Source organism: Atractosteus spatula, chromosome 3 (genome assembly GCF_055471065.1).
Source record: "Atractosteus spatula isolate fAtrSpa1 chromosome 3, fAtrSpa1.hap1, whole genome shotgun sequence".
NCBI lineage: Eukaryota > Metazoa > Chordata > Actinopteri > Semionotiformes > Lepisosteidae > Atractosteus > Atractosteus spatula.
This window is the reverse complement of record NC_142708.1, coordinates 67,984,921-68,011,518: the sequence shown is the minus strand read 5'-3', so window position 1 is coordinate 68,011,518 and position 26,598 is coordinate 67,984,921. Positions and strand designations below refer to the sequence as shown.

At 49.7% G+C, this 26,598-nt stretch overlaps 2 protein-coding genes across 2 annotated transcripts in view; both read right to left on the bottom strand.

Moving 5' to 3' along the window:
* The window catches only part of dnah2 (dynein, axonemal, heavy chain 2), an 89,012-nt gene extending 76,611 nt beyond the window's left edge, over positions 1 to 12,401 (bottom strand). The window contains exons 1-9 of the mRNA XM_088910071.1: positions 12,245 to 12,401; positions 12,002 to 12,081; positions 11,536 to 11,706; positions 10,778 to 11,006; positions 9,345 to 9,455; positions 8,163 to 8,401; positions 7,399 to 7,590; positions 3,308 to 3,465; positions 430 to 517 (exon numbers count right to left, since the gene is read on the bottom strand). Of these exons, the coding sequence (XP_088766197.1) occupies positions 430 to 517; positions 3,308 to 3,465; positions 7,399 to 7,590; positions 8,163 to 8,401; positions 9,345 to 9,455; positions 10,778 to 11,006; positions 11,536 to 11,706; positions 12,002 to 12,081; positions 12,245 to 12,401 (1,425 nt within the window). The remainder of the gene's footprint in view (positions 1 to 429; positions 518 to 3,307; positions 3,466 to 7,398; positions 7,591 to 8,162; positions 8,402 to 9,344; positions 9,456 to 10,777; positions 11,007 to 11,535; positions 11,707 to 12,001; positions 12,082 to 12,244) is intronic.
* A 3,994-nt stretch (positions 12,402 to 16,395) lies between these two features.
* serpinh2 (serine (or cysteine) peptidase inhibitor, clade H, member 2) lies at positions 16,396 to 25,545 on the bottom strand. Its single transcript, XM_088910093.1, has 5 exons — positions 25,464 to 25,545; positions 24,327 to 24,945; positions 23,231 to 23,323; positions 22,533 to 22,765; positions 16,396 to 17,834 (listed from the first exon to the last, which is right to left on the bottom strand). The coding sequence occupies exons 2-5, from the start codon at positions 24,904 to 24,906 to the stop codon at positions 17,544 to 17,546; spliced, it is 1,197 nt and encodes a 398-aa protein (XP_088766219.1). The 5' UTR covers positions 24,907 to 24,945; positions 25,464 to 25,545; the 3' UTR covers positions 16,396 to 17,543.
* Positions 25,546 to 26,598: the final 1,053 nt, after the last annotated feature.

Here is a 26,598-nt window from a genome sequence, read left to right as displayed (position 1 = left end):
GCATTGAGGCACATGCATTAGGTCAGAGTAACTAAAATGAAAACCACATACAGGAATGATTCTGTATGTATGAACTGTACCTCTGAGTGGTCAGGTCCAATAGATGTGTGAATTTTACTATGCAGCCAAAAACCCTTTTTAGCGCCGTTACACTGCTTTTTTTGTGTTTGTGACGCCTGGAATAGGTATACATATGGCCTGAAGCAATTTTTAATTGAAAATACAGCACCTAGGGGTTGCTGTTGAAAATATACTGACCACAAACTTGTGTATCTATTACTCATGTGAGTGAGTTTTACAATGACAAAATCATACTGTATATTTTTGAATACTGATGTTCTGTACCAGATTTCATACATCACAGTTGGCCAGCTTAATGTCAAAACAACGGATTCTGAATGTCAGAACCTACCAAAAGACAGAACCTACCTCTAGCAAGTCTTTACAGCGCTGCACAAATGCGTCCACCTGGGCGAAGACACTGGTCTGGTCCAGAACCCAGCCTGTCTTTGAGTACCTGTGCAAACACACCGCTCATCAGTCTGTAAGCAGGATTAATTTATGGAATGCCAAAAGCAAAGTAGGCCAGGGTTTGAAGTTTTAATTGGACCATTTCTAATCTTTTATTAAAAATGATTGAGAATAGCTGATTATTTTCCACCCAGGAATTGCTGATTGCTTATCACAACAGCTTTATAGCTACAAAATCCATGTACTGCTCAAATTGTAGGGGCTCAGAGACCCATGAAAAAGCATGAGCTTGTCCAGACTCCCAAGGGACAGCGCCTGCACTTGGCTCAAAGCAGGAGTCTCAGATGCACAGCTTGTGCTGCTCTGCTTTCAGCAGTGCCCTCACACCACTGGACTGTGACTTTCACAGCACAGCTACATCCCTGTTGGTCAACTCTATTAATGACTAATGTTGATCAATAACATAATGACATTTCCCGTGTCGTGTCTGCTCAATAAGAAGTGTGTGTGCAGCACCTGCGACAAAAAGACTGTCAGCTTCCTAACAATAAACCTGTGAATTTGCTGTTGTTACAAGTAATGTGGTAGTTGACAGTAGAACATATTATATATATTATAAGCAATATGATTTTTAATTATTAATTATGTTATGAGTAAAGACAGTGGTGATCTTTAACCCTTTGGAAGGCCAACAAAACCTGGATTACGATTCAGTTTTATCACATTGCTATTGAATACCATTCTTACTGTTCTGTATTACAATGTGGTGTCGTAAATCACGACAGAATGATAATTATTATCAATTATCAGGAAATTGTCAAGTCAGTATCAATGGTCAGAGGCTGTGATTTCCCACCTCTTTCTACACTGTGTAGTGACCGCTCTCTTAGCAGAGAGAACTATTGTTGATCAGTCCCATTCTTTTCACCTTTCACTACCCAGCAGGTCTCATTAATCAATTAACAAGTAGACTCTGGAGGGCCAGACAAATCAATTAACATGCAGTTTACTCGTTTCTGAAACAGTTTAAAAGCCCTTCTGCTATTTGACCTTTGTCATGTAGATGCTTGGAAAACCTGCTGTGAAATTTGTCGCTCAATGGAAATCGTTGGTGCACAACATGAAGGCAAAGTCCTGTGAGCTCTGTGTCACCTGGGAAGCCCAGTGTCCAGCTTTCAGGGATGGTTGTAGACCATCGATTTAAAGAGCAGAAGTTTGCCGTCCCAAGTAAAAACGTCCCAGCTGCACTGAGTTTCCAGAAAAGGCTGGACTACCTCCCTTTCTCAGGGGCCAGGGAAGAGCTGCTCTGTTTCCAATGAGCAACGCTCCCAGTGTCTGCCTGTAGCCTTCCCAATCATCCCCAGAAAAAACACGTTTTTAATTACTCCAATAACTACCTCATACGTCTGGCAAGTCTCTTAAACTCAGGCAACACAAAACGAACTTGTCTGCAATACGGTTTCAAAGAATAGAAGCTGCAGGTGCAAGATCTCTTCCACAAAGTTTAGTTTAACTTGGAATGGGAACAAAACTGTCTTCACAGTCGTGTTGCTGGTTTTCTACAGTTCCCAGAATTAGCCAGACTCTGGGCAAGGCCAGCTGCATCCATTCCAGTTCAATTGGCCCAGCAATTTGTCAGCTGCTACTTGAAGTAAATAGGCACCGTTACAAGGTCCTGGAGTACAAGGTGTTAAATGTACCAGGGACTTCTCTTGAACGCATTGATTTCAAAAGCTAATTTCATTAACTGGGTAATTAAATAACGTCTGCAAACAGAGAAGAGAAAACAGGTCGCCAGCAGAATGAAAAGGCACAGCCAGGCCGCTCTGCTGATGCCATTAATCACAGCATCGCCTCGTGACACTGCGGCTCTGCTCCCGCTTGTTTAAGACATTACAGATGTGATATTGATTGACCTGGCGGCGCCGGACTACCCATCAACGAGACTCTGAAAGCCTTTCGCTGGCTATTTTCACTGTATATTTTAAAAATTTGCTGTATTTTTTACTGCTTGAAAAAAAGTTTAACACTATTCTTTCCAAAAGGAACAGAAAAGCCTCATAGCAGGTACAGTAGAAGATGCGATCTGTTTCAGGCTTTGCAGCTGCACCAGCTCTGGCACAAACTCCAGGGGTGAAGCAGAAAAGCATTGATGATGTTTAATATTGTATGTGCAAGCACAGTCACAACTGAAGTATCCAGAGCCTGGCGCTCCATCTGTACAAGACCTACATGTAGCTCAGCTCAGAAACTGTGGAGTGGATTTTCAGCTTGGTAATGGGAGGCTGATCGACAAAACCACAAAAACTGGCAGAAATCGGACTGCAATGGGAGTCTCACCAGAGTCCTTCCACACAGGGTGCTTTTTTTTAAGAGCTTGTGCAGCACCTTAGCCTGTATCCCTTTGTGAAAGTAAAAGCAGTAAGCTTGGGTCTGGGGATTCTTGCTGGGTGACTTTTAATACAGATCCACCTCCTGTTACTAGATTGATTAAACTGTCCATTTTCAGGTTCTGACAAAATATGGAATATTTGTGCACTCTGAAACAACCAGATATGAATAATCATCTACCTACATTAAATCAATACTAGGATCCACAGGGTGTCCAAAACTGTTCAACCCAGGACTTAAAGCTTTAAAGTTCAAGGTTATCCTTGCATCGAGGTCGGTTGAAGTTTTGCTTTAATTCATGCTTATGTCAAAACCCACTCCAGCCACCAACAACAGCAGTTTAGGTGAAACATATTCCTGGAATGTAAACCAACTTTTGCTCCTACTGTAGTTAGGCAGTAAGACAGGACAAGAGAAAGGAGCAAAAGAGAAAGGTCCCCTCTACCTATGGTGCAGCTGAGAGGTGTGGAGGTAGTGCTCTTTCCAGGCCAGACAGCACTGGATGCAGTCGTTGAGGGTCTGCCTGCTGGACAGGACGTAGCCCTCGAATATCCTGTCCAGCGAGATCTCCCTGCAGCACAGCCGGATGATCTCGTTGCTCATCTGGAACAGCAAAGGAATAATTGCGTCAGCTCGAGAGGGAACAGGGGGTGTAATTACTGGTTAACTCGCCAAACTTACCATGTGATCAGTGCAGTAGCCAGGATTTTATATTTTGGTGACAGGGACACCTATGGGGGAGGCATTTTTTAAATAATATTTTTTGCTTTCTAAAATAGAATGTGCTGCTAAAAAGTGTGCTACTGTTCTCTGTAGCAGTTGCACTGGTAACCTCTGTTTTACACTATGGGAGAGACAGCAGAATTGACACTTAAGCCAAAGCCAAAATCTCGCTCAGCTTTCATCTCACTTTTGCTGAATGTGAACAATCTACAATATTTATCAAAACAGAACATTTACAATCCAGAATACATGTACACTCTTAAAAAATGTTAAAGACACATCGTAATTGTTTCCTATGCTTACACTTTATTTTTCTGGAAAATGTAACACACTTATGGGATTTTAGATAACGTCTAAAATGGGCAACCACCACCCCTGCCAGAGCTCTGGCTAAGCCCCTGCATGTGATCAAGAAGCACTCATAGCGCAGAACAGTGGGTATCTGCAACAAACCGTATAGCCGTGTTGAAGCAGATTCCCTGGGATGCCTCAGGCAATTGTGTGTTGCCTCTTGAGACCCTAAGATCAATAACCTACTGGCTAAGAACTGAGCAAGATAGACTGACAGGCCTCCTCTCGTTTGCAGCCTGTCTTATACTCTTCAACAGGAGGGCTCTATCTTGGAGAAAAGGAACAAGGAAGTATAAAGGATACAGAAGCTACAGACGACTCAAAGACAGCTGGAAAGATGTGCACTTTGGATTACAAGACGTGACAGAGGAAGAAACAGATGTATTGGCTGGAGAAAACTGACATCACTGTAAGAGTGAAGACACTAAAACTGCAGTGGGGATGGATCATTGGTGGACTAAGGAAACACAAGAGACAGAAAAGGACAGAGAGACTTGTGGAAATCTAGCGGTATGAAATCAAGAAGTCTGAAGTCTCAGAGCAAGGACGTGTGAGAGCTGAAGACAAGAGGTCAAGGAGCAATCATGGGAAGACATTCATCTGGCAGATGACTTATAAAGGTGAGGATAATACAGATGACAGAATAACCTTTGAAAGAAAGACTGCAAATGAGAGAAATCTACTTGGCCCGCCCATCTTGTAGAAGCTGAACCTTGTGAGAAGCTAATTGCTCAGAGGCTCTCCCCCAGCCACTTCTCAAAAGAGTCCAGGGTTGTGGCTTCAACAGCATGGCTGGGTACCTTGCTCCAGATTTCCACCACCCTTAAACAAGCATACTTCATCTTTATATTTCAGCTTAAAATGCACTTTCTCATAATTCCAGCTTGCATCGGTTTGTGTTTCACTGTTAAGTACATCTGGTACAATACCATATTTGGTACATACTGTTTTTAGTACTATGATTAAAAATACTATCTGTCCCAGGAGATTCGTTTGTCTTCTAGTTCTTGTAACACCTCTGCCTCTTGTATTCTACTTTTGAAGATAGAACAGTGACTTTTCTCAGTCTAGGCTTTCTTCCTTAGCAAACACCTGAGCAAAACATTCCCTTTATTGTAGGAGTGTTTCTCATTATCATCTCTAAAGTCCTTTACTTGTCTTAGACTCTTCTTTTGCTGTTGTAATACAGTACTTGATAAAAAAAAACTTGTATTATTTTAACATCCATGGTAACATCCTTTCCTGGTTTAAATATACATGTTTACCTGTGGACACCACTCACTAGACCCTTTTACTTTAGCACGATCCGGTCCTGCTTTCATCAAGGCTCGGGCGACTTGAGTTATTAGTTAAAAACACAAACAAACAGGGAGTGTAATTAAATACTGCAGATAAGTAAATCAAATCCCAAATAAGGCTAAAGGCAAAAAGAAATAAATGTGAAAAATATTGAATTAATGTGGCTTTTTTTATGTTTTTTGTTTTTGGGGAAGAAAAAATTAAGAACAAACACATGGCCTGCTGAAACTTTTTAAGCTTTTAAAAGCCTTTCATCTGCACTTTCAATCTAGGCATCTCTGTCAGAATCAATGTATCACATGTCAGATCTCCTTCTGAGGACGGACGTAATGTAATTTTCATGAACATGAATGAACGCAGAGAAGCCGAGCCAGGCTTGGCTTCCTCCTTGGAATATTCTTTTGACTTCAGATCCAAAATCAACACCAGATGGCGTTGGTAATATCAAATATGCACACAGAAAAGCACTCGGAGAAAGACACTGCAGGCAAGATAATAATAATGATAATAATAATAACAAGGACAACAACGCTCAGAAAGGAAATTCACTGCAGTGAATTCAATGCCTTCCAGCGGTGTGATTAAAAATGATATTAAACCAAACATGACTTTCTTTCTCAAGTGAGAGCAGAGAGAGAGGGAGGGAGAGACCCCCAGGGGGACAGCACAGCAGACGGGCAGAGCTCAGCAGTGCCTGCCTACACAATGCAAATGCCCATGATTAAAAATTAGCAGCAAAGTCCTAAAAGTGAAAATCGAGCACCGCAAGCTGCTCTGGTCTTTCCAGACGTATTGATTTTCCAGTTACGCCAGCAACTAATTTCATTCCTGCAGGAACGAATCAAATCCATGCCACTGAAAGACACCATTGTCCTCCGTGGCGAGAGCACCTGAGACTGTGAGACTGAACGAGGAGAAATGCTCAGCTTTAGTTAGCATGCAATGAATGGCAAATGACAAATGAAACTGACAGAAACAAATGACAAAATGTAATATAATGAGGCTTGCTCTTTCCATGTATTCTTTTCCAATGGGCAGAAATTGGCACTCTTAAAAGCTGGAGAGCTTCTCTTAAGTTGCTCCGAAACCTATTAACTATCTGACACATCTAAGCACCTAACAACTTGCAATCTGCTTCCCGCCTGCTGGAAGCTAATAGCGTAGCCATGGTGGGTTAAGGCTCCTGCAAATTACATGTATTAAGAAAACATAAGTGCCGCACTTCATTAATCATCTTCCTTTTTGTCCTGATGTAGTAGAGCGGATCAGAAAAAAACTGCAAAGACAGCCTCTCTCTCTTGCTTAAATCTAACAAAGTGATGCGAGGCAGTGGTAGTATTATAAGACAAAATAATACCAAGCGTAATTCATTTTTAGTTCTAACATTACACAAAGATAAGCTCCCTGTGCCCTGGCCAAGAGGTAACGCTGGATATAAACTTGGAAGACCCAGATCTGGACAGAAGACTCCTGTCTGTGATGCCCAGCACTGTTCCCTGGCCACCTTTATAGTGGCTTTGCATCCTTATGTAGGCCTCCCTGCCAGTACAAAACCAATGCGCAGAAAAAGACTAATAATAATCTTAAAATAAGGGAAGCTTAGGTCATCGTTGCAGATTAATTGGAGAGGAGTTAGATTACTAAATGGTTTATTATTGGGTATCTGAAACATTCTCAACAAAGATCAACGATCTGATTTTAGATTGGCAAATTATAGGAGTTGCGCTAGAGCAGCGCCTCATAGTGGCTGCTTGTACTCACTATCCACTGCCATCTGGGAATCCCGCTCTCAGTCATATGGCCTCTCAGATCTCTTCTGATCTGTCTTCCTTTGGAGTCTTTCTTCGAAACCCACTTTGCTAGGGCAAGCCTTCCTGAACACAGGCTACCGCCAGCAGGACGGCCAATTAAAAATTTTAGGCAGTGTGTCTAATTTCAGTCCACTAGATGGCAGCTGCATGCAGGTGCCATGAAAACTCGAGCTTAGTCTCAGCTGCTGACCTATACCTTTCAATACGCACAGCTTGTGCTGCACTGGGGACTAGTGCTCTCTGCAGCTGAGGAGATGGAGCAAAGAGCGCCCTGGGCTGACAGATGAGGCATTTCGGAAACGTACTTCAGAAGATGGCGGTGACACAAACGTGCTCGGAGCATGGCCGGTACCTTGCGGAACAGGGAGGTGAGCCTCTCCCGCGTGTTGTAGTGGACGGAGTTGACCCAGATGATGCGGATGAGGCTGAGCAGGTGGGGCAGCTTGTCCGGGATCTCCCGGGGCTTCAGCCGGGACAGCTCCTCGCAGGGCTCCGCCAGGATGGAGAGGAAGGACAGGTTGGACTGGGCCTGGAGGGAGCTGTCCTGAAGACAGGGAAGGGGAAAGTCCGAGAGTAATCTTGCTTTTTTTATTGTTGTTACTCTTTCATTTGGAATCACCTTTTATTTCATGTTATGTTTTTCCAGTTTTTCCAGGAATTAAATATTGCTTGCTACTGTACAACCCCTGTGCCACACAGGGAGAAAGAAGATCTGTGACCTCTCGAGCACCTTGCTGTGGAACTCATTCTGAGCTTCATAGTGTCCTACAGCAGAGACAACAGCAACTGAATCACTGGAGTCTCTGCAGCAAGTCCCAGGAGTCACTGAGGCACACCTGGACAACTGAAATCCATCCAGCAGTGGTGGAGACCTGTGGCCAGCCCTGGATATAGATGTGACTTAATATATTACTTCTGCTCTTCCAGTGCCAGAGGCAAGGCCATTAGTTCTGCTGGATGCCCAGCCTGTCTGAGATTAATTCTCCAATTTGCATTCTGGGTTTATAAGGACTATGTCTGCAAAAGCAATGAAGTCCAAGGAACTGGACGTACAGTATGTGATTAAGGGGAGTTTCTGTGGGACAGTGGGTAATGCGACCTGCGCCTTTTCCACACCTGGATCTGCTTGGAGAGCTTGCGGAAGGGTGTGACGTAGGAGGACTTGGAGATCTGCAGAATGGCCTGGATGTGCTGGACCCCTGGCTTGTCCAGCTGCTGGCTAATCCCAGACAGGTCAGCACAGCGGCTCCTCCAGAACTCTATCTCCTCCAGGGGCCCCGAGCTGTCCCCCGTCTCCACCGCCTCCTGGGCGCTCAGCACCTCCTTAATCTGACGGGTCCAGTGGATCATTGCCGCTATTGTAGAGGAACAGAGACAGGACAAGTCTGAGCACAGGGTGACATGTTCGAGTCCCCAGTGCAGCAGGTGCCATATTTCACCCTGACTGTTCAGCCCAGCTGTACTGTAATCAGTTGAGTAATTCTACAGATACTGTACATCCAGATATGTGATATCTTGTCTAGGGAATGACTTCCAACATGCTTACTGCCATAAAACATCTCCCTTTTTTTCATCTGTCTCATATGGGAGCTAAGATGTTATAGTTGAAAACTGATTTACTCTCTGTAATGAGGTATTTCATAAGCACTCAGCTCAACAATTTGCAAGGATGAATGGCATGTCAACTAAATGAGAAAAAGAACCGTTGACAAACAAGACAGTTCAGCAATGAAATAATGACTAAACATGTTTCAGACAGAGTTCATATCTTAAGAGATACTTTGTGACAGTCTGGACCGACAGGTGCAGGTTGGTATTGCACTGCACTGGGTGGTATTTCACTATAGCAACTGTTATCTGTCAGAGAACAGACCTGGGCAGGATCTACCCCTGATCCTGGTGCCCATGCCCTATCCTAACCAGTCCTGTGTGGTATTGCTTTCCACTCCAAAGAAACAAGCTCAGATAATGAGAGATGAGCTGAGGGTGTGATAATGGCTGGAGGAGTAAGGTACTTTTTACAGTAGTGGTTTTTATATGAGCACAGTACTAAAACATCCTGTATCACCACAATGTCCCATTGATTAAGCCATTACTCACTCTTTACTCACCATTACTTGCCCTTTAAGAATAAACCTCTAAATGTCACACAGAACAGATAAATCTAAAAAGGGAGCTAGTTTAGGAATCCTATTAGAAACTAGGCATGGCAAATAAATGCAATCTGTTGCCTTTACGATTCCTGCCCTGCGCCTGCCTGTCCAGACCTCTGTGGGAAACACAGGTCCCGGCACTCACTCTCCAGCCTCTGAACCAGTTCCTTGTCCTTGGCAGCTACTTCTGGCTTCAGCCTGAGGGCCTCCATGGGGATGTAGAGGACTGTGTGCCCTTCCAGCTTGAATCTGGCATCTGGAACAGGAGCAGATAATCTTTTTTACCACCTTCCCTCCAGGAGGCTCCGCACAGCCCAGTGCCCAGAGGAAGCTTTTTGCATTTTCCTGTAGCTGTGTTCCTCATAAGGTGCCTAATGGAGTTTATTTGGGAGGAAGGCGAGATCCTAATCTCACACATGTCTGCTTGCCTGCATATATAAGTCTCATACCCAGGTCTTCCCACCTCTTATCTCTCTCTCGAATGCCCCCCTCCACCATCTACACCCTTCCAGCAGCTCCCTGGCTCAGTCCTGGCTGTAGTGAGGGGGGGGGGTGAGCAGCTAGACTGCCGCTCCCTCAGCTAGGAGAGTCACGGCAAACACCCTCGGCACATTCCGCCCCTCTGTCGCCGTCATTCGGATCCAACACATCTACTGGGTTTAAGTGCATTGCGCATAGCGGATGAAGACAGAAGTTTTGGAGTTCATAGTTATTCCGTTAAGGCAATAAGCAATCCCAAGTATAACACAAGAAAAACTGAAGGTGATCCAGACACGTATTCAGAAAACTAGATGCCATCACAAAGGTAGCAGCTGCACGGGAAGATTTCAGAACCTTTGCTGTGAGCGGACCCTTTCCGCATTCTAATTCCACGCTTCCGAGGGATGGATTTCACCAGGCAGCCGAAGGAGGAGAGGAGGTGGTCTCCGCCAGGGAGGCAGGGGGAGGCCGAGAGGCCCAGAGTGGCGTAACCTCACTCCTGCTGCAGGGTGTTCTGCCGCAGCTCAGCGGAGACGCTCACATTTCCATATTCAAAACTGCATCTCCAACTGATCTGCTGGGGCTCCTGATGCAATCAGAGTGCTATTTAAAGCTCCCTGAAAAGGTGCTTATGCTTTAGACCCTCAAGGTCTTCAATTCCCATGGTGCTTAATGCAAGCAGCCAGACTCGGGTTCAAGACCTAGGCAGTGCCTTATAAGAGAAAGAGAAAGAAAAGAGGATGAAATATAAGAGAGAGAGAAAGAAACGAGGATGAAATAAAAGAGAGAAAATGAACTCGTGAGGGGAAAGAAGGAAAGGATGTGAAAGAAAGTTGGAAACAAGGAAAAACGGGCAAGACGTTGAAGGACATAAGATAATGCTAGTTCCATCCCTCCTCTGTACAACCCCACAGCTGACTGGCCAGCTCTGGGCTCGGCCCGAGGACAGGCAGAGGACAGAGGGCACCGCCCTGCACGCGGCACCCACTTCAAGAGCAAGCAAAGCCCGTCGGCAGTTCGAGCCGAAACCCTGGGCGTGCAGGGCAGCAGAGCGGCGCGAGAGCACTGCCCGCTGGGCGCAGAGAGGACAGCGGTGACCTGTGAGGCTGGCCAGGAAGCGATGCATGTGCGCCGAGAAGTTGTTCCTGATGCTCTCGGGCCAGGCGGAGCTGCTGAAGACCTGGGGGGCGTACACCCCGTTCATGAGCCGCAGCAGGCTCTCGGTGTGGCCCCCCCTGGCCGTGCCAAACTGCACTGTCGACTCAAAGAGCTCCTCCGTCAGCGGAGCGCCCTCCCTCCGGATGAAGTAGCATATCTGGTCTGTCGGCTGAAAACGGCAAGTTAGGGGAGAGAAGGGGAGACACCAGTCAAGCACTGCTGATGTCATGCAGCGTCTCTGTCCACAGAGCAAAGCAAGACCTGCACCCAGCCGCCACTCACAGCTGACAAGAGTGCTTACAGTTACGGTTGTCCCTCCAGGACACTTATTCCTGACATTTCATGCTGTTTTTGTAGTTTGAACATGAAGACATTTCACAATCCTGTAAATTATATGCATTCACCCCCATATAACCTACCCAATATTAATAATAATAATAATAATAAATGACATATAATCATAATACTATAATGAAAAATGCTACCACCATTATTATTATCAATTTCTAAGACACTAGATCATGTTTTTAAATTCCTTGAGGTCAATAAGGTCAAGAGGATTTTGTAGGTCTCCTTAAATCATCAGGCCCTTGGAAGAGGTTCGCTTTCAGCCGGATTTGGCCCCCCAGCGCAGGTGCGACGCGGCTGATGACATAAGGAGTCCCGAGAGGGAGAACGAGGCGGCGCGGGAAACCCACCTGTGCTGGCACGGCGTACTCCACCTTGAGCCCCGCGAAGGGGTCCAGGTACACGACGAGGGTGGTCAGGGAGGGGTTATGGATGAAGCCGTCCAGGGCCTGGTCATTCTCCTCCGTCCACATGTCCTCCGTCAGGCCGCTCAGGGACACACGCTTCTTAAATAGGAGCTTCTGTGTTGGGGAGGTAAACAGCAGTTTACCCTGGTAGAGTTGGAAGGCAACACTGCCTTTTCTTTGTTAATTATTTGCTTTAAACACTTCTAAAAAGAGGAACATATAAATGCATTTCTATCAAATGACTCCTGCAGAGTCCACAGCGGGACCTCGGTCTGATGTCTCATCCACAGAACAACTGTCGAGGACGGGATTTTGATGACCCAGCTCTGAATGCCTTAGGAGTCCTAATGCAGATCTGCGAGATATTAGTGTCTCTATGAATCACAAATAGATCATTAAAAACAAATACCAGGTCGGGCTCCAGTATGGGTGTCTGAGACTTGCTGTCAGGCTCTGCGCCCTGCTCTTGAGTCTCCTGGTCCCGTTCATCTGGAAGAGAAAGGTGCAGGGTTACAGAGACACCTACAGGGCTGCTCACCCTCAGACTGGGTGTCAGAGGAGAGATGAGGGGAGCAGCGGGACGCTCCTGCCAAGCGGCGCGGTGCTGGCGCTGCTCCCTGGGGGTGTCCGGACCGCCGCCTCCAATGCGCACCTCTCGGCCCCGGCTCCAGCCCCTCCTGCAGGGCTCCGCTGGCGTCAGGGGTCGCCGGGGCGGACCTGGCTTTGGACGAGCGGCTCCTGGACGACGACGTCCTCTTCGACTTCCCAGAGGACAGCCTCGGGGTCGGCGGAGGCTCGGGGTCGGCCATGGGGGGACGTCTTCAGCCTCCTCCGGGTGCTGTGGCAATGGGACGAGTGGGGAGCCCTAAAACAGCCCAGAGGTGCAGGTCTGAGCAGAGGGAGACCAGCAGATCTACTAATTAGATCAAAACCAATGAAAACAGACCTAACACATGATATGGACACACTGTATATATTCCCGAGGTCTGGTGACACTTCATGGTTTAAATACAGGGACACACTCTATATATTCCTGAGGTCTGGTGACACTTCATGGTTTAAATACAGGGACACACTCCATATATTCCCGAGGTCTGGTGACACTTCATGATTTAAAAGGCGCACTTGAATCAAGGCAGAGGAGCTTGGCAATCTGTTTACTTAAGCCCGGACAGTAGTTTGCCATGTGCACCAGGACTCAAAATCAGCAGAAGTCCAAGAGATTGTGATCTAGACCAACATGAAGAAGACCAGGCCCTGAGCAAACCCGGGTTCTGAGACCGCCGCAAGAGATGAGACTGGTGACGTCACTCCTCCGGGACTCCCGCGCAGGCGGGCGCTGTTGGACGCTGGGCCGAAGAGACCGTGTTCGAACCCTGGTCAACAGCAAGCCAAGCATGCCACAGAGTCTGTACAGCCTGCGCTGCACGGCACGCCCCAACCCACTGCACTATTAATCCCTTACAGAGCACTGATCGTCAGTAGGAATTACAATCACACAGCCCTCCGTTAACATGCACGGAAAAGCGCTGTAGCACTAGCACCGATGAAAGGATTTGTGCTCAGTAAACCAAAGTAAACCGAGCTAATAATGTTTCGCCATGGAAACTGTCAGAGTTGACGCCATCAATCCACAGCACAGCCCTTCAGTGTCCGTCACGTCTGCACTCAGGCTGCGTCACTCCTTCGATCTCGGAGAAGAGGGGCTGACCGCTGCACGTAATGACTGGGGGGCCCTGCGGGGGGCAGAGTGGGCCTTAACCAGCCAGAGTGCTGCTGGCTTCCCACCCTCGGCAGAGGTAACGAAATTGACAAGACAAACAGCCAATTCCAGATGTTCCCAAAAATATAGGAGCCACCACACTGGCCTAAATGCTATGTGGCACAGCATTTCGGAAGGTGCTTGTTTCTGTTGATCCTGATAAAATGGGATACCGTGGTAATATGATCTTGTTAAACGGGACTTTTAAAATGAACCCCACCCAGGGGACTACAAGCAGAATGCAGTGAGCCCTGGGAGGTGCAGGAGCTTCTTCACTTCACACACAGAGTGGCGGGTGTCTGGAGCAAGCTGCCCAGTTGTGTTGCCGAAGCCAGTTTCCTGACCCGGATTTATTGAGGCTTTGGGACTGGACGAGATCCTAAGATCCCAGATCAAATGGCGCCCATGTGTCGCCTTTCTTATGTAGCTCCTCGTTTGCAGAGCCCATTAGGGCTTCCCAGTCCAGACTCTCCAGCGTGTGCTGGGTTTTCTCCCAGGAGGCCGACTGATAATTTCATTGCTCTGCACACGTTCGGAGTTACTTACTCACCGGGTCGAGTCTCCGAGCTGTGTTCTCTCTTCAGGAACCGCCGTGCCAACGGTTTCGTTCCGGCCTGCCTACAAAATCAAGCAGGAACCCGCAGCGAACAACACAGAGGTCTCATTAATCACATCGTTAGCTGGCGTAGGAGTGCAGTGCAGAGAGTGGACGTCCGTGTGAATTACAAGCCAGTACACAACGACTCACCAGGAGCAGGCGAGAGAACATCAGAGCCCAAGGTCTGAGCACAAGCTCGGCATCACGAATAGCGTTTTTTCTGTAAAACCGGGGCGACGCTCCGTGTGAACGAAACCCTCCGCAACAGCTACACGGCCAGCGCATTTAATTTTACCCACACCGGCAAATGTAAGCTAAAATACCAACAACAATTAAACATCACCGAAGTTAGAAACTTCAGAATTAACCCGAAAGAGTCTGGGTTGGGGAGGCCAATATACGATAAACATTTATATACATACTATATACAGGCAAAATGAAAATGACAACAAAACACTTGTGCACCATACCTGGACAAAATGACGAGGCTCAGAGCGGCAAGAGACTAGTGTCCATTCATCTGTTGCCCGTGGCGGTTCATATTAAATATAAACGCGGTTAAATTCAGAAAGTTTATCAACTGTATTTGAACATAAAAACAAAAGTTAACTTTACCGGCAGTTGCTATTCTACCCGCGCGGCGGACGCGTCTCCTTGGAAACACAGCGCGTGGTGCTGTTTCGGTCTCCAGCTCTACCGAGTGGGAGGGGTTTGGGTACAAGGACGAGCGCCAAGTGCCCCGTGCCCGTGCACTGAAGCGCGCTCCGGCCATCATGCGCGTCCACATTATTATATTTTAAATTTTTATTTCAACTAACCGTTGCTTTGACGTGCAGCAGCACTTACTGTTTAAAAGTGTCACTTTAAGAATCATTAATGCAAAAAAGGTAACCCATCTGATATCTTTATTAGAAAAAAACGATTACAATAATACCTCTATAATAATAATAATGAACTTTATTTTACATAGCGCCTTTAAAGGTGGCTTCTCAAAGTGCTTTACAGAATGACAACAACAATAAAAAATACACAAGATAAGCAGGGTGAGAATACACAGTGAGAGGAGACAGTAGATGGAGGTACTGAATACAGTAGGAGCAGAGGGGTAAAGAGGACAGAAATGGAAAAGCACATTGCTCATCATGCAGGAAATTGTCACCCATTTTCCTCTATTAGGTTCAAGTAACGCTGTCGCCCATCTGTTGATGTGGGCGACACATAGGTCAACTACAGGGGTGGGAGTGGTGTCAGGAGCGATAGTCTGCTAAAGACAGCCCATGCAGTTGGAGTATGGTCATCTGTCAGGTGGAGGAGCAGGACTGCACACACCACACTGATCCACACTCAAGCCCGTCAGTCTCCTTCAGCACATACAGTCTTTCTGTCAGGCTTTTCCTGAGGCACTTCTTTACACAGAGGGTGGTGGGAGCGTGGAACCAGCTAGCCAGTCATGTTGTTGAAGCCGAGACCCTGACTACTTTCATGAAACAGCTGGCTGAGATCCTGGGGTCAATTAGACAATTCCTCACCGCTGGTGAGGCCCCACAACTGAAACATTGTTTTGTTTGTTTTAATGATGTCAGAGTGTCGGTCTGCTCTTTTGTTTGTAACCAGTTTTTATAAAGGACTGGCGTGGGCAGGCACCCCCTCTCTGTGTTCAGGCCTTGTCAGTGGTCACCGACACTGGCTTTTATCAGCCCCAACAAACCGGCAAGATCTCACAACAGAGGAGATTATTCCCTGGGATGAGTATTCCTCTTCGACTCATGTAGAGTGGTTGCAGGGAATGCCTGGGAATTTCAGCCCCCCGCGCTTGCTTCCTGCCATCCGTTTTCCATCCGCTGCTTCCAGCTCAGGGCTGCGGGCAGCCGGAGTCAATCCCAGCAAGCAACGGGCACAAGGCGGGATACATCCTGGATGGGACGCCAGTCCATTGCAGGGCGCACACACACAGTCACACCAGGGCCAGTTTTCCCAGAAACCAATTAACCCGCCAGCATGTTGTTGGACTCTGGAAGGAAACCGAAGCACCCAGGGGAAACCATTGTTATCACAGAGAGAACATACAGACTCCACACAGGTAGTACCTCAGGTCTGGAACTGAACTCAGGGCCCCAGTACAGTTTGTACACTAATCAAGCAGAATGTAGTTGTGCGCTTACATTTGGGATCCTGGATTTGTGTGTGTGAGTGCACGTGTGTGTAGAGAGCATACAGACAAATCTGAGAAAATCTGAGCATCGCTTCTAGACACAAGCTTTTATAGCCTCGAGAAACAGAATAATAACTATATTTTTGTCTTAAGTGCATCTGTGACTCTGCAAGCAATGAAGCATGTTCTCCTTAAAAAGAAAAAAGATGAAAAAGCTACGCTTTTAATGGAACATGTCAATAGAGGACATTTCTTCTTTTTTAAGATTAATGGCACAGTGCAATTCTGTTATTTTTCCACATGCACATTTTATTTCTCAATAATTTATTTCCGAAGATTAAAAACGAGCTCCTCCGGCACTGGGCTCGCTGGGTCTCTCCGTCCTCCGGTTCACCATGCCGGAGGTCACAGCTGTGGAAGGGAGTCCGTATCCCGGGAAGTTTTGCTCACCGGGGGGCTTGTCCGGCACCTCTCGTGTGTGATCGCTGGGCTGCGGAAGGTCTTCGCTCTGTACCGCAGGCCTCAGCGCCGCAGTGAGCGACGTCAACGGAATTTGATACACCTTGCCAGAAAAATCCACAAAATCCGACAGCCGGAACACCCAGTCACTCGCTGTATGTCAGCAGAATTGAACAAGAAGGCAGAAGGGGAAAAAAGGGAATTCTTTGTGTTCCTGCCATGTTCCCAGGACTTGTGCTCATTTTCCAAAATACGTACAAATAACCCGCAGAACACAAAGCTGTATCTGTGTCTTATTCTGAAAACTACACCCTATACCCCAGTATACCTCAGTATACCCCAGTATACCCCAGTGCTCTGATACCCTACTCCCCAGTACTCTGACACCCTATTCCCCAATATACCCCAGTACACTGATGCCTTAAACCCCAGTGTTTTGTGACATGATATACCCCATACAGTATTTTCCCTGATATCCCATACCTCATTAATCCCATACCCTAAACCCCAGTCTGTACCCCTAAATCCCCTTCTCCCAATACCGTGTACCCCGTTTCCCCATATCCTTTACCTCATTATTCTGTCAAGTTGTACCTGTCCCCTCTACCTATTGTACATCCCTTTACCTTACTCCCTTCACACTTCAGATGTGATGTGAAACCCAGCCGCAGTGTGGCAGCAAACATTTCAATAACTTTCTCCTGCGCCATTGTTCTGTAAGAAGTCCAAGCCAGCGTCAAATACTTGTCCTGCCCCAGGAGCCAAGGAGCCCAGGAGCCCAGGAGCTCAAGAGCCCAAGAGCCATGGAGCCATGGAGCCATGGAGCCCAGGGGCCCAGGGGCCCAGGGGCCCAGGGGCCCAGATGCTAGCAGCCCAGGGGCCCAAGAGCCCAAGAGCCCAGGAGCCCAGATGCTAGCAGCCCAGGGACCCAAGAGCCCAAGAGCCCAGGTACCCAGGAGCTGCTCTCCCCCATCCCCCTTCTACAGCTCGTCATGCAGGGCCGAGCCCTGCGCGTTGTCCAGCGCGCCCATCAGCAGCAGCGCCCCCGTCTGGTTGTCCCGCACCAGCAGCACGAAGGGATGGTCGGCGTAGAAGAGACGTGTGTTCTTCAGCTCCTCCTCCTGCTGCACGGGCGCCCCCTCGGGCCCCAGCTCCAGCGCCGCGGTGTGCAGGACCGCGGCCAGACGCAGGCCCTTCTGGCCCGTCACCCCGGCGAAGTCCGCCCGCGCTCCGTCCCAGGCGTCCGCCATGCCCAGCGCCGCCAGCTGCTTCTACAGGAGAGAGAGCAGCGTGGGGCCGGGTTAGGATACGGGCAACAGAGGCCGGTCTTAACAAGCGTCCATTAGCCAAACAGAAAACAAGACAAAACTCCCCCCAGCCCCATCAGCCCGCAGCTGTCCAACTGAGTCCTGATTCACGGGCAGTGACACCCAGGAGGGACCTGGCCTGACCCCAGCCCTTAGTGTTGGTCAAGGCGCTCAGCACACACGCTCCTGTGCCAGGGTGCTGACGAGGCACAGCCTCAGGCCTGTTGGAAGATTGGAAGAGGGGGTGTGCAGCCAGTAAGTGTGCATAGGACCCCAGCTAGCTGCAGTAGAGGGGCCCCTGTGGCTCCTGTGCCAGAGTAGGCCCAGCGTGGCAGACGGGCACGGCCCAGCTCCGCGGCTCCTGACAGCTCTTTATCGTGCCCTGCAGCCGCTGCGCGCCAGGGCGTGTTATTAACTGCTCGCCCGCCTGCCCACCTGACAGCTCGGCCTTTGTCACACGTCCCAGCTAATGGATTTCCAGTGTCCTCATCCATTATTCTCTCCTTGTCTCTTTCTCTCTCTCTCTCACGCTACTCCTCTTTCTCTCTCCTGGGTCCCACCCTCTCTCTTTCCTTCCTCTCTGTCTCCTCTTTCTTGCCCTCTCTCCTTCACCCTCTTTCCTTCCTCTCTGTCTCCTCTCTCCTTCCTCACTGTCTCCTCTCTCTCACCCTCTTTCCTTCCTCTCTGTCTCCTCTTTCTTGCCCTCTCTCGTTTGTCTCCTCTGCTTCACCCTCTCTCCTTCCTCTCTGTCTCCTCTCTCTCCTTTCTGTCTCCTCTCCTTCACCCTCTCTCTCACTCCCTCTCTCCTGTCTTCCACTCTCCGGGTTTTGCCCGTCTCTGTGTTATTTCCTCCCCTCTCCCCCTTTCCCCTGCGTCCTCAGATCTGGCTCCTCCAGCTGCAGCCCCACACAGCTCTGGAGTCGAATGTTCCACCAGCTCTCCTGAAGCATTCGGACTGGGTCACCCGCTCAGGAATGGACACCACAGGGACAGGGGTGTTTCGGCAGGTCAGGCTCAGTGGGAGCAGCACTGAGGGAAGCAGAGGAATGACGCCCAGGGATTCCGGGAGACATGGATCTCTGGGCCAAACACCAAAGGCTTTGGCAAACTTTGGAATCTTTTTTAAAAAAAGATGACAGGGATCCATCCATCCATCAATCCATGTTCTAACTGCTTCTTCCAATTCAGGGTCACAGGGGAGCCAGAGCCCATCCTAGCAAGCAAGGTGAAAGACGGGATACACACAGGGCAAACACACGTACACCTACAGTAGAGACAATTTTCCCAGAAGCCAATTAACCCACCAGCATGTCTTTGGACTGTGGGAAGAAACCCACACAAACCTGGGGAGAACATGCAAACTCCACACAGATAGCACCCCAGGTCCGTAATTGCTCAAACTCAAGGCCAAAGCGCTAGATGCAGTTTTTAAAAGGTCTGGCTTATAAGCTTGGGTGATTTCACGAGTGGTTTGGAAAAAGAAAGATGAAAGGAGTAGGGACATAAAAACAGGAGAGCCATCCCACCCATCGGGCTTGCTTTGTTGAGTTTCAGTGATGGATCCCAGAAGAAATACCAGCTAAACACATCTCCGGCGGTCCATCCATAATTCATCGGGCCTGTCTCCCTGCAACTCTCCATAAACAGGCTTAAACACAGGGAGAAAACACAGGGATTAGAGGCCATGAAAGTTTCAGGAGGCCCCAGTAAAATATTAACGGGACTAAGAAGCAGGACAAACAGCTGTGGTTTCCAGGCCTCCTCTGGGTCAGAAAAGAAACACACTGTAGGTGTGCGCCAGTGGATTCGGTGTAACAGACGCTGTTAACCTTTCTTCACAACGCCTCCCGTGCCTCTACAGCCTGCGGGGCGTCCCGTCCCACGCGCGTCCACAGTCTCAACCCCCACGGGCTGAGCCCAGACAGTACACTTGCAGTACACCGTTCTGCGCGCTCCCCAGAGGCTTCAAGCTCTGACCCCGTTGAACCGCAAGTCAAAGGAATCAAGACACCCGGGCACACGAACCAGGCTTCACAGCTCCCTTTGCTTCCTCGGCGAGTGAGTGAACAGCCTAGTTTCAGGCACACGAGGGGCTGCAGAAGGAAGAGAAAACCAGGCCAGGTGTGTGCTGTCCTGAGCACCGGTTCAAGAAGGAAGCAGATTTGACATCAAGATGTTTCCATGCACATTGAAAATCACTTGAAAATCACTTAAGCTCTAAAACAGTCGATGGTGTCAATTATGGGGGGTAACAGAGCAGACTTCTATTGAGCAGCAGCTTTTACCTCTGGGTTTTACAGTGTTGTCAGTCTCCACTAGACTCCCCCTGCACTGCAGTGTAATCTGCTCCAGATTGGGTATTGTCAGTCTGATTCACAACACATTGCAGGCTGATCCACTCCAGATTTTACTGTGTTGTCTGTCTGATTCACAACACACCGCAGTCTGATCCACTCCAGATTTTACTGCGTTGTCAGTCTGATTCCCAACAAACTGCAGTCTGATCCACTCCAGGTTTTAGTGTTGTCACCCCAGCGTCTGCTGCACTGCTGTCCGATCCACTCCAGGTTTTACCAGCTGTGAGAGACTCTGGCACAGAACAAACTCCAGGTGCTGGATCCCTCAAGCTTATCTACTTTTGACAGACATGGAGCTACAACAATATTAAACATACGGCTTCATTAGTATCAATCATAGAGGAGCCCACAGCTGGGCTGAAAACTGATGAGACTGCAAGGCAGCGAGAGACTTACTGAAGAGTAAATGTGATGCGTTTTAAAAATCTTAGCTATTCCTGTGACTTTTATAATACATTTAGATAATAATGCCTGCTAAATTAGGTTCAATTATAAAGTGGTTAGAGTGGGGCTAACGAACAGTACATTTAACACTAGAAAGTAAAAAGAAGAAAGACAACATTTTAAATATGGAGCCTCTTCAGGTGTGCGGAGGAGGGAGGGGGGGCTTGTTAGTTAGTTGCTAATTAATCTGAGAATGTCATCCAGCCATTTCTCGATAGAAGCCAGAGTCTTCAACAACATGATTGGAGTGACCTGTTCCAGACCCCCACCGCCCTTTGTGTAAAGAAATCCCTCCTGTTCTCGGAGTTACACGGCCCTCCGCTTGCATCCACTCGTTCCCTCGGGTGCCCTCTGGTCAGCATGTCTCGTGTCTCTGCCCTGGGCAGACCCTCTCGGTGACCTGGATGACCCGGAGCGCTGGCTTTTGAACCCCATAACGGCCCCAGACTCGGGGCGCTGGGAACCCCACTGGCGTAGACCGGGATTGCACGGCAAATTCTTTTCCCTTTCAGTTGTATTTTTCCTGGATTTTGAAGATCTGGAGGAGCTGCCCTTTACAAAGTCTCAGTTATTTTTAGACAGCGCCCCCCCCTCTCCTCCGCTCCCCGACACGCGCACCGCTGTACCCTCGGCGCTAAATGTCACTCTCATGTAGGTCAGCCGGCACAGCGTGCATCTCCTCGTTAGAAAGTGGCGTATTAAAAAGGTGAACGGGAAAATGAAAAACGCTCCAAACCCCTCTCTGTGTTTTTTGTACAAAGCCCAGCTTCTGTCTGGCAGGGAGTCTTGTCAGGCTGCTTTCTGAAGATGCAGGAAATAAAAGCAGGGGGAGGGGGGTCACACGCCGAACGGAGGCATGGCTTTGATTTTGTTCCACTGGCTTGAGGAAGCCAGGGAAATCGCCCCATTTCTCACACCAGCGGGGCGCCAGGGACCCCGGCCCTCCTCCAGCTCCATCTCTGCCCGGGCCGTTCGCAAGTTCACGTCCCCGGCAGCACCGCTCAGGCAGCAGAGGAGGGAGACACCCAGCCAGCCACCAGGGCGGCGCTGTTGCTATGCATGCCAATGGTACCCCCTGGTGTGTCACTGCTCCAGACCACCACCTGCACCTCCGCCTCGCCTGGTGGAATCCCGGTCACTGTGGGTTACCAGCAGAGCCCGGTCCAGAAGCAGGGCTGCTGTAGAGGAGCTGGCTCACTCAGCGGGGGCGTGGAGTCAGTCCTGTCAGAGAATCTGCCAGTGACTCTAGGTCCAGTCTGGGAGCCCGTCAGTGGCGCTAGGTCTAGTCCAGTCAGGGAATCTGCCAGTGGCTCTAGGTCCAGTCAGGAGCCCGTCAGTTACTCTAGGTCCAGTCCAGTCAGGAGCCCGTCAGTGGTGCTAAGTCCAGTCCAGTCAGAGAATCTGCCAGTGGCTGTAGGTCCAGCCCGGTCAGGAGCCCATCAGTGACTCTAGGACCAACCCGGTCAGGAGCCCGTCAGTGACTCTAGGTCTAGTCCGGTCAGGAGCACATCAGTGGCTTTAGGTCCAGCCTGGTCAGGAGCCCGTCAGTGACTCTAGGACCAACCCGGTCAGGAGCCCATCAGTGACTCTAGGACCAGCCCGGTCAGGAGCCCGTCAGTGACTCTAGGACCAACCCGGTCAGGAGCCCGTCAGTGACTCTAGGTCTAGTCCGGTCAGGAGCACGTCAGTGGCTTTAGGTCCAGCCCGGTCAGGAGCCCGTCAGTGACTCTAGGTCCAGCCCGGTCAGAAGCCCGTCAGTGACTCTAGGACCAGCCCGGTCAGGAGCCTGTTAGTGGCTCTAGGTCCAGTCAGGAGCCCGTCAGCGTCTCTAGGACCAGCCCGGTCAGGAGCCCATCAGTACCTGCAGGTCGAGGGAGCTCCGCAGCGTGGCTCGGGGGAGGGAGATGCCGATGCTGCGGTTGGCCAGGCGCCCGAGCCAGGCGGTCAGCTGCTCCTGGGTCAGCAGGCCCTCCAGTCGGCTCAGTGGCTCCACATGCAGGGGGAGCAGCAGGACCATGCTAGCCGACCCGCCTGCCAGGGGCATCTCCAGAATCTGGACCATCTTCTCCAGGTCCTCATAGTGCCGGTAAATTCCTGAGGGGCATGGAGCAGAGGTCTGACACACACCCAGAGAGCACATCGGCGCCAGACACACACACACACACACACACACACACACACCCAGAGAGCACATCGGCGCCAGACACACACACACATCCACCCAGAGAGCACATCGGCGCCAGACACACACCCACACACACACACACCTAGAGACCACATCAGGGCCAGACACACACCCACACACCAAGAGACCACATCAGGGCCATACACACACACTACAACCCAGCCAGCATCAGGGCCAGACACACACACACACCCAGCCCACATCAGGGCCACACCCCCCCCCCAGTTTTAGCGTTCCCCCAGTTTGTATTCTACTTTACCTTGTCTCTCCTTACCTCTCTCTCCTCTCTCCATGTGTGTGCTGCTCACACCACCACACCTCACCATGCTCTGCTGTACCAGTAACAGAACCGTGCTTAAAAGCGCTCCACCTACCTGCTCTGTGCATCATGGCCACTTTGGTGTACTTGCTGCCCAGGAAGCGCCTGAAGTCTATCCCCTCCACGTCAAACTCCCTGTCCCACAGCCCTGCAGCAGGAAGAGCAGCGAACATGATGAAGGCTTCACAGAAAAGGTCACAAACGACCTGCTCTTCGCCGAGTCCACCACGCTCATGTGGACGGCTAAGTGAACTTTTACTTTCTGGAGGCAACTATTAAAGCAGGGAACTGGCTTTAACAGCACTGCTGAGCAGTTTGTTGCTCCACACACCCACCACCCTTAGTGTAAAGACATGCTTCCTGCTCTCAGTTGTAAATGCACTTCCCTTGGTTTTAGGATATCCGGGTATTGCTTGCCTACACCTATTCCTTCCCTGTTATATCGGTTGTCTTTTTAAGGAGCAGTGCTGGGAGGCAGAGAAATCCAGGTTTCACATTTCAGTTTCCATAATCAACAAGAGGAAACCAACAAACAGGAAATACAAACAGATCAAAGGCAACAAAACACACTCCCAACAGCAAGTCTCAGCAACACGCCACATAGGAATTCCAGCATGCAGGACTGGAATTCAGACAGATGACTTAGTGTGCATGCCTTTGCAAGTTAGTCAACACTTTCTACCAATACAAGTGGGAAATGCCAGCTCACACACAATCCGACACTGTACTGCGTACATGGGCTAATTTGCACGCACACAATCCGACACTGTACTGTGTATATCGGGTACTTTGTACACACGTAATCCAACACAGTACTGTGTATATCAGGTAATTTGCACACACGTAATCCGATGCTGTACTGTGTACGTCCGGTACTTTGCGCACACGTAATCTGACACTGTTCTGTGCATGTGAGCTAATTTCCGCACACGCAATCCGAGTCTGATGCTGTACTGTTTACATCAGGTAATTTGCACATACGCAATCCTATGCTATACTGTGTATGTCGGGCAGTTTGCACACGCAATCCAACACTGTACTGTGCATGTGGGGGAATTTGCACACGCAATCCAACACTGTACTGTGCATGTGGGGGAATTTGCACACACATAGCCCGGCGCTGTACTGTGCCTGTTGGGTAATTAGCATACCTTTGAAGTGCAGGGCATTCACAAGCAGGGCCCCTGGTGACGCGGGCATCTCCGTGGCGACCTCCAGCACTGCCCCCTGTGTGGCCCTCTCCGCCCAGGCGTTGAGGGCCCGCAGGCTGCCCTGTTTGTCGCCGGGGCTCAGCGTGGCGTGCTGCAGGCGGAGGCGCGTCTCCGCTTCCTTCAAGAACGCCTGGCGCGGGCTCTGGCCCTTGGCGGTGAAGAGGGCGCCGGCGGTGTGCAGGGCGTAGCTGGCGTTGTGCCGGACGTGCAGTTTGTCCAGGAGCCCCGCCAGCGCCCCCGCCAGGGCGTCGGGGGTCATCGCGCCCGCGCCGAGAAGGCCGCGGATCTGCTGCGCCGTGGCCCCCCCGGCCCCCTGGGACAGCGCCCCCAGGGAGGCGGCCAGCAGCAGTGGGGAGACCAGCGGGTTCTCGGGCGGATGCGTGCCGTTCCGCAGAGCGCGGTACAGGCGCAGCCCCAGGGCCCAGCTGCCCTCCGCCAGCGTGGCCGCGTGGTCGCCGGGGGGCTTGCAGTGGGCGCTCAGCAGCACCCCCCACAGGATGGTGGCGGGAAGCAGCAGCATGGCTCAGGAGCTCGGCTCAGGCGAGGTCCGCAGGAGAGGCTGCAGAAGTAAGAAGATGAAAGTCCAGGGTGTTACTTCCTCACTGTGGTCTCTCACACTCTTCCTCGGGGGCTCCTACTGTTTAAGTCGCTCATGAAAGTATTATCATTAGTAGCAATGGCTGTTAAAAAAGACTTCTTTACCCGCATGAAAAATGTTGGCGTCGAAAAATTGAATTGTAAGAGACTCGATGGAAACCCACTGAACTAACGGTACGCGCTGTGCTGTTCGTTGACGGGAGTTTTAATAAAATCACCACAATCTTCTGAACTCCGTACCTTCACAGGCGTACTCCTCGAGCAACAGTTTTCCAGATTTAATTTATGAAAGCGCAATTCAGAGGGAATAGAAGCGATCAACTTTTTTCCCCTTTTAAAATCTCGGCGCCGCAATCGACGTACGAAATAACAATTAGTTTTCCGGCTTCACAGAGGAATTAAAAGCTGGCCACAGATCTCCCCCCCACCCGAAAAACTGTAAACGACAACAGAAAGCACGGAAACTTTCAAGAGTTTTACCCGGAATAATCGGATTTCTCTCGACGGTCTGGGACACCGGTCCGCCTCGGGGCTGCTCGAGCCTTCTGACGTGGCGCAGGAAGTATTTCTGCTAATTTCTTTAAATATCCGGCACCCGAAGAAAAAAAAAAAAGTTCTCCCGAGTCCAGCCGAGGAAATCGCCGCCTACCCCTCTTCCTCCCAAACGTGGAGAAAACTCTGGAAGTTTCTGCGTCTCAGCCTAACGGGCCGATCCCCACACAGCAGTGTATTAGCATCGTCTCGGCCGGTGTCACCAGACGCGGTGCCGCGCCACAACAATTCGGGCCTTACAGGTGGCATAAAGTCCGCTGTCGTGGTCTGTTAAACGGCTAATTATAATGATGATGCTAAAAATCAATAGTTAAAATTTACATTATAATAGTTATTTTATTATTATTAATAAAGTAAAAATGGTTCCATGGTGCGTCTCTTCTTTTTTAGCAGCTATATCACCCTGCAACTCAGCTGGCAGATTGCTGAAGCTCAGCAGGTGTGAGCCTGGTCAGTACCTGGATGGGAGACCTCCTGGGAAAGCTAAGGCTGCTGCTGGAAGAGGTGTTAGTGGGACCAGCAGGGGGCGCTCACCCTGCGGTCTGTGTGGGTCCTAATGCCACAGTATAGTGACAGGGATACTATACTGTAACAAAGGATCCGTCCTTCGGATGAGACGTAAAACCGAGGTCCTCACTTTGCATGGTCATTAGAAATCTCAGGGCATTTCTTGAAAAGAGCAGGGGTGTTACCCCGCTGTCCTGGCCAAATGTCCCCCTGGCCTTTACCAGTCATGGCCTCCTAATAATCCGCCTCTCTGAGCTGGCTTCATCTCTCTGTTCTCCTCCCTACTGAGAGCTGGTGTGTGGTGGGTGTACTGGTGCACTATGGCTGCCATCACATCATCCAGGTGGGGATGCACACTGGTGGGAGTGGAGGGGGTGTCCCCATTATTATTATTATTAAAGCAGCATGTCTTTGGCCAGGGGAAGCATGCGAACACCACACAGAAGGAGCCCCAGATTGGAAAAAACCAGGACGTAGCAATAGCAAAAGAGGAAGTAGCAATAAGCACCACAGTGCCTAACACAGTGCTCCATTTCCAGGAGAGAAAATTCCAACA